The sequence below is a fragment of the Egretta garzetta genome, unplaced genomic scaffold, assembly GCF_000687185.1.
Source record: "Egretta garzetta isolate BGI_Z169 unplaced genomic scaffold, ASM68718v1 scaffold154, whole genome shotgun sequence".
Taxonomy (NCBI): Eukaryota; Metazoa; Chordata; class Aves; order Pelecaniformes; family Ardeidae; genus Egretta; species Egretta garzetta.
Genome location: NW_009259600.1, coordinates 3,860,475 through 3,868,703, shown reverse-complemented (window position 1 = coordinate 3,868,703; position 8,229 = coordinate 3,860,475). Strand labels below are relative to the sequence as shown.

Below are 8,229 nucleotides of genomic sequence, written 5' to 3'. Positions count from 1 at the left end.
TTCAAAGTGCGGAGTAATCATAAAGCTGCTAATTACCAGGCTTTAGATACTAGTATAACTGTAAATTTGGTCATCATGTGTGCTTCATTACATGTGTGAAAAAAAAAGTAAGAAAGGGAAGGGACAGGGGAGGGCTCAGTATTTTTAAAAACATTGAATGTCTTGGGATATATTAATTTTTAGATATTAAACTTGCGATAGCCTAAAGCCATAATTGTTAAAAAGTTCTGAGCTCTTGCAACACATCCAGGTTTCCTTAAATATGGCTTTATCACAAACAGTTTATTTAAAAATAATTACTCCTTGGCCTATCAACCTTTTTTTCATTTCAGTGACTGAGTGTTCCTTTGGAAAAATATCTTGTAAGTACACCAGGGAAAAATGCTGCCGATATTTTAGATGATGTACAAAAATGGTTCTCTGCAATAAAAGCACCTTCTAAAAACTGGGTGACATCAAGTGGGCAATGTTGTTGCATTTTTCTGGTGCAATGCTGATCCTTTGTTTAGTAAAATTCTTATTAAAAGAGGACATTTTATCGAACCAATCACTGAAGGTGAAAACATACAGAAAGGCGAAGTCTCTACATATCTCCACATATCAGTATACATCAGTATCAGGTGTGCTGCAGCTTACATAGCCCATAGCAATGATACAGATGTTCAACAGTAAGCACTGCCTTTGTGTTAGACACCTTGGCTGAACACATGTTCCCAGTTATTTGGATTGGAGAAGATGATGCTTTAGTTCTCTGTTGGGTCAGCGATCTCGCTAGAGCATTACTTCACTAGGCCTGGCTTGTGGTGCACTTTACAGTAACATAGGTTTGCATAGATGAGAAAGATCTTGAAAGGGACCCAGGAGCATTTTCTCACTCTGCTCACACCTTGCCCCACTGCAGTAACAAGTTGCCGCAGTTCATGAGAGACACTCATTTCTGCACGTATTGCCACCATGTCGTTGGGCGTATCCAGGATGACATTTGCACACAAATGACTCATCCATGTTAACATATTCATGTTCACAGTCATGCTGCCCTAAAGCACAGAAGTTTACTTCTGTGGAGAGAAAAACAGTGAAGAATTCAAGCCAGCCATGAGGGTTTCTGAAGTAAAACAGCTTGGAAAAACTCACTTTTCCTAAACAATACTAGATTCAGTGCTTTGGACACCTGTTAAAGCTGATAGTGAGCTGAGGATCCGAGAGCAGGTTGCCAATACTTGGCTACACAAGACTTCACTTTGACTCCCATAGACTTGCTCCTGTATACATCAGAAGTCATGCATCATGGTGAAGGAGGAGTGCCTGGTGCTAGTCACCAGTGATGCATTCTACCTGACTTATGAAAAGGGCATATATGTAAATGTCCTGCTTTATCTTACAGGCTTATCTAACATGAGCCTTGTTATAAAAAGATTTAAAATAGGAGCTCAATGCTGGAAATATCACCAGGTTTACAGCCAAATCCAGAGGCCCCTAACGTTAAGGAAAAATACCTGTCCTGGTTTCAGCTGGGATAGAGTTAATTTTCTTCATAGTAGCTAGCATAGTGCTGTGTTTTGGATTTAGTACCAGAAGAATGTTGATAACACTCTGATGTTTTCAGCTGTTGCCAAGTAGTGCTCAGACTACTCAAGGACTTTTTGAGCTTCTCCTGCTCGTCCAGGTGCATAACAAGCTGGGAGTACAGCACAGCTAGCACAGCTAACCCAAACTGACCAAAGAGCTATTCCATACCATATAATGTCATGTTCAGGGGGAGTTAGTCAGTCAGTCGGTCACGGGGAGACTGCTCGCTGCTTGGGGACTGCTCGTGGCTCGGGACGGGCTGGGCATCAGTCGGCGGGTGGTGAGCAATTGCATTGTGCATCATTCGTTTTGTATATTCTGTATATTGTTATCATTCTCATTATTACTATTATTATTATTTTCTCTTATTAAACTGTCTTTATCTCAGCCCTCAGCTCTAACCTTTTATTTTCTTCCCGATTCTCTCCCCCATCGCACTGAGGGAGGGTGGGGGAGTGAGGGAGCGGCTGCGTGGTGCTGAGTTGCCAGCCGGGTTAAACCACGACAATACCCCAAATGGGAATTACAATTTGCCTTTAATTCGCAATTACATCCTTGGCAATAAATATTCTACACAATGCTATTCTTTTGCTCCTACACTCACCAAGGCACATCCAATCTATAAAAACCTGAATGCACTAAAATACCATATGGATCATAAAAACCAAAGTAGCATGGATTGCTAAAACAAGCACTATGTAGAAAAAGATGCTTCATGAGAAGACATCTTTAAGACTGAAAGAAAATGTTCCAAAACTAGATAAATTTTATGAGCATCTAGAAATATAATTAAGTTGCTCTAGGCAAGCTTCTTATTCATAAAATATCGGCAGTATAATTCTCCCCCCCAAAGATCTGAGTCACCAGATCAGGCTAGTTCATTTTGCTGAATATATTCTCCTTAAACTTTAACAACATTACATTAAAAATCTGCTGTGATTCCAGGGCCTCACTCAAGAAGAGCTGTGACACGGAAGTCTTTTAGAAGTAGTTTGTCTGATTGGTTTAGAATCCTGACAATGAAGCTGGTTTTGCAATTTTTTTAGGGAACTGTGGGATTTCGCATGTGACTTGAAGTTCATTTTAATAGCTACATTACCGATCCAGTATTTCCCAAGCTAACAAAATACGTCTGTCCTTGGCTAAACCAATTGGGTAAAGCAAGGTGATTTTTTTCTTTTTTTAAAGCTGTTTGTGTCACTACAAGACAAGGTCAGAAAGTTTCAAACACATAATGAACTTATTGTTTTTGAGCCACTCTGGTTCCTGTATTACTCCTCAGGTTTCCAGAAATCACTTCGGAAAATGTCTAATATACAATCCACTCTACAAAACAGCAAAGAGTATATTTTTCCAGCACGACTGGCTCAGTTAAAATTCAAGATTATAAAGAAACATTTGTTTGAACCTTAATTATAGAGAAAACTTTCATCCTTTCAGAAGGGAAACCATTCACAGCAGGTTTAAGAAATAAAAGCAGATGAACTTTATTATGTCCAAAGGATTACTCACTTCTGCATGTTTTCTTATCTGGATTAAGTCTAAACCCTTCTTGGCATCGACAAAAATAGGAATCATCTGTATTAACACATTCCTGTTCACATCCATGGTCTTGAAGAGCACAATAATCTGGTCCTAAATGGGAAAAAATCACAACAGTGAGGAATATAATTCCTCAGAAATAAGCTAGGTAAAACCCAGTTACCTTATTTTCTTTTCTTTAGCATTTTTTTCCCTAGGCATCACTCTGACTTTTTACCATATTGTTTCTAACTATGAAAATAAAATGTTCCTTTTTTCCAAGTATCTGCTATACTTAGGTATGCCTGATATGTATACTTCAATGAATGATTCGAGAACACAAGTACAACACGCAACAGAGAAGTTAGAATCTTAAATATTTTGTAACATTTTGCAGCTGTCCTATATATTGCCTCATCAAAATTGCCTCTTTATTTTACTCAGAGTAAGTTAGGTATAATCTGTAATAAATACACAAACATGCTTTTGAATGCTGTTCATTAGATCAAAGCAGGACAATCAGGTCATCAAGAGCATTGGTGTTTTAACAGCTCTGGGTATTTGCTACATAGTTCTTCCATTTAAAATGCTCATGAAAGGGAAGATGAGCAAAGTCTGGAAACAGCTACTATTTGTTTATAAAGTACCTTAAAAAGGAAAGTAATTGTGGACTAAGCACTGGGATATTTACTACATTGTGTTTACCACTACTGATGAAGTCAAAGAACCTGACATTCACTTAGATGCAGTGTCTGGCCATCACTTAGTTTTGTATCAGTGGAGTTAATTAATTTAAACCAGTGAAAGAACGGTCTTAACCCCTCAGCACTGCTAAAAATAGATAAACAATGCACAAATCAAGTAAGTCACATTTTTAAAGACATCCAGGCTCTTTTGAACACCTCATTACACAACCTGAAAACTGACATTCAGAGGTTATTATTCCCAGAGGTAACTGGCTTCCTGAAGAGGGAACCGTTCATTCTTTGTATGTTGTGGCAGGCTAATGCAATTGAGCCTTTATATATGATGAAAGCCCTTAGCAATAATAAACCACCTATACTTTCAGGACAAACAAAGTGTAATGTGATTTTCTAAGAAAACCTGAGAAGAGTATTTTATCATTTATGAACTCCACTTCATATATTTATAGAAATTGCCTAGCAGAAAAGGACATGGGGGTATTGGTCAACAGCTGGCTGAATATGAGCCAGCAGTGTGCTCAGGTGGCCAAGAAGGCCAATGGTCTCCTGGCTTGTATCAGGAATGGCGTGGCCAGCAGGAGTAGGGAAGTGATCGTGCCCCTGTACTCGGCACTGGTGAGGCTGCACCTCGAATACTGTGTTCAGTTTTGGGCCCCTCACTACAGGAAAGACATTGAGGCACTGGAGTGTGTCCAGAGAAGGTCAGAGAAACTGGTGCAGGGTCTGGAGCACAAGTCTTACAAGCAGTGGCTACAGGAACTGGGGTTGTTTAGCCTGGAGAAGAGGAGGCTGAGGGGGGACATCGCCCTCTACAACTGCCTGAAAGGAGGCTGTAGCAGGGTGGGTGTTGGTCTCTTCTCCCAAGTAACAAGCAATAGGACGAGAGGAAATGGCCTCAAGTTGTGCCAGGGGAGGTTTAGACTGGACATTAGGAAAAACTTCTTCACCAAAGGGGTTATCAAGCATTGGAACAAGCTGCCCAGGGAAGTGGTTGAGTTCCCATCCCTGGAGATATTTAAAAAATGTGTAGATGTGGCGCTTAGGGACATGGTTTAGTGGTGGATGTAGGTTAATGGCTGGACTTGATGATCCTAAAGGTCCTTTCCAACCTAAGTGATTCTATGATTCTAACATTTCCTTTACCAAAGCTCTCTTCCAGCCACACATAGAGTACTCTGCTGTGTTGTCAGGGTTGCCCTCATGAGCTGTACTCCTTGTATTTCATTCTTAGAAGTTTGGAGTAATTCCCAGAGAAAACATTTGTGAGATATGCATGACCATACTGATAACATTTACATTTTCAGGCTTTTCTTTGTAGCCATGAGCATGAAAGCTTACTTTCTATTTTTGAAAGGAAAACCAGAATTCTGAGATAATCATGAGATCTTGGGAGCTGGTGCCGCAAGCCTAGGTCTGCTTGCTGATGCAGAGATCTGGTCTGTCATGGGTGTGAGTCTTGGCTAGCTGGCGATCATTCCTGAGATTCAGTATGTAAGCCAAGTATGTAGAAATTTATGTTAAAGGCTTTAAATTTGCAAACATTTTAAATCCAGTGATCTGAAGTTTGTTTCTTCATGTTGTTTATGTTGACTCAAAGGCAGCGTGATTCGTAACATATGGGAGCTGGGGGACACTTTTGCTCTGAAGAGCTCTCATGCTGGCTTGACTTTCATAGCATTAAGAGCTACATGATTCTTGCATTCATGCTTTATTTTATTAGCAAGGCTCATAAGTTATCAAGTGTAAGGAAAAGTGGCTTATTTATACTTAAATTCAGTATGTGCATCTTGAAAGAGAATGATTTGACATAGTATTTGCTCATTCTTCCCTGACTACTCCTTCTGAATCAATCTCTATGGCCTACCATGTCCAGTCACTTTTGATTTTTCCCTAATTGCAACATGATGGAATTTTCTCCCTTAACTTTAAACTAATTTGAAGTATTTACAACAAAACAGAATGCAGTTAACATGGCAGAGATGCACAGAGCTGTGAGAAACCTTGTCTGTGGCCTCTGCTCCTTGGCTTGGGAGCTGCATTTAATGTCAGGCTCTCACCCTTGGTTCTTGCCTGAGCTACGTTATAGGTACACCTGTGCCTAGTCTTGTTTTTTGCTGCTCCTGACCTGATGACTGGCTGACTTGAGTTCCTGCATTGACTTTAGACCTCTCTTGACACTATGGGCTTGTCTGGTGATCACTGGACTGTTGGCTGAGTCTGGTTACTGTCATAGGACCTGCTTTGATCTTCTTTGAATACTGTGGGACCAAAGGCCTTGTCAGAGAGATTACTGACGCTGTTTGCCTTGTAGCCATCCTTGGCTCCCAGCTTGCACTCCCTTGCAGAGCATTCCTCCATTCCACAGAGATCCAACATGAAACCATAGATGAGCCTGCTGAGAGTTTCTGGTCAAGATCAGAGGGGAAATGACCCTGGGAATGTGGTGGTGGAGCCTGTTACCCCACCTGTCCAAAAGGATGTAGTGAATAAGGCCTTCTACAAACAGATAGAAGAAGTCTCCAACTCATAGGCTTTTGTTCACATTGGAAATTTCAGTCAGCCAAACACCTTCTGGGAAGGTAAGACATCATTGTGCAGGCAACTCAGGAGGTTTCTGCACAGACTTGGTGACAGCTCCCTAACACGAATTCTGGAGGGGTAATGTTCTTCTTGACTTGCTGCTGTGACCATGAGATGACTGAGTTCTCAATCCAGAAGGCTGGGAGGGGAAACAGCAGAATTCGGACTCCGTATTTTACAATCTCAGATTTCAGCTTATTCAAGGAATTGCTAGGAAGAACCCCCTGGGAAAGAGCCAAGAAGAGAAAGGATGCCCAGAAGAGCTAGATGATTTTTAAAGAAAACTTGCTAAGAGCTCAGGAACAAATGATCCCATTGTACTGGAAAAAACTGCTTAGAAGATCAAAGTGCTTCTCAGTGAATTGGAACACAAAGAGGGAAAATAGTAGAGGGAGAAAGAAGGACCAAGAAAAAAAGAGGAGTATAAAAGCATTGCTTAGGTACTTTGGGACAAAACCAAAGCCCAGCTAGGCCTTTTACTACTGAGGTACACTAAGGGTAATAAGAAGAGAGTCTACAAACATGCTGGTAGCAAAAAGAAAGTCACAGAAAACATGGGTCTTTTGTCTGGGGGAACAACTTAGTTATGAACAATATAGAAATGGCTGAAAAAATGCCCTTTTTATTCCTGGTTCTCACAGACAAAGCCTGCTCCCAGATTTCCATGTGTACTAGCACAGTTTGGGAAGGAGAGGGGCTAGTAACATTGGTTAGAGACTACTTAGAGAAACTGGATATACACAGATCCATGGGATGACTGGTATATATTCACCTGTGGGTGCTAAACAGCTAGGTGATGTGACGCTACTGTCTATCATGCATGAAAATTCATGCGGACCAAGAGAGGTCCTTGATAACTGAAAAATGCTAATGTTACACTCATCTTTAAAAAAAGGCAAGAAGAAAGACGTAAGGAACTATAGACCAATCCACATCACTTCAGTCCCAGGATCATGGGGCACATCCTCTCAGAATCAATTTCCAAATATATGAAGAACAAGAAGATTATCAGGAATAGTCAACATGGATTTACCAAGGGCAAACCACGCCTGACCAACCCATTCACCTTCAATGATGAAATGACTTCATCTCTGGACACAGGAAGATTGGTGGATGTAATACATCTTGACACTAGTAAACCTCTTGATGCTGCCTCCCCTCCTTTTTGGAAGCTGAGGAAGTATAGGCTGGAAGAAAGAACTATTTGTTGGGGTGAAAATTTGCCAAGCCATCAGCCTCAAAGGACAGTGATCAATGGCTTCACGCCATGCTGGTTGCTGATAATGACCAGAGTACAACAGGGGACAGTACTGGGGGTCACATTGCTAAACATCTTCATCAGTGGCATAATGACATGAAGCACACGTCCAGCAAATCTGTGGGTGACACTAAATTAGGGACAGTGACCGAAAGCAAATAGCAGAACTTCAGTACAGAGGAACCCTGATAAACTTGATGATTGGACCAGAAGATGCCTTATGAAGTTCAGCAAGAAAAATTGAAAAGTTCTGCACCTGGGTTGGAAACACCCCATAGTTTGTGCATACTGGGAAGTGACCTGCATGGGCCAGCTGCTCCCTAAGGGAAGGAGACCCAGAAGCCAAGGGCAGTAATTCAGCTGTGCAGGGCAGGGGCCTTGCCAGACAGGCACTGCCCTGCAGTACCCAAGCAAGGTGAGCAGGGCAGGCCTGGAAATGGTAGCCAGGTTTAACCAAAAGCCCGGATCATCAGAGAAGTACATGCTGCTGAGGCAGGTCTGAGGTCAAGTCAGGAAGCCAGCCTGCATGTCAGGATGAGGTGAGGTCACTCCTTTTGAGGGCAGCCAGGGTCTGACACAACTCATTGATTGCTGGGC

At 41.5% G+C, this 8,229-nt stretch overlaps 1 protein-coding gene across 1 annotated transcript in view; it reads right to left on the bottom strand.

Annotated features, from left to right (window-relative positions):
* The window catches only part of MATN2 (matrilin 2), an 83,262-nt gene that overhangs the window by 43,999 nt on the left and 31,034 nt on the right, over window positions 1–8,229 (bottom strand). The window contains 1 exon segment of the mRNA XM_035893832.1: window positions 3,082–3,204. Within this exon segment, the coding sequence (XP_035749725.1) occupies window positions 3,082–3,204 (123 nt within the window).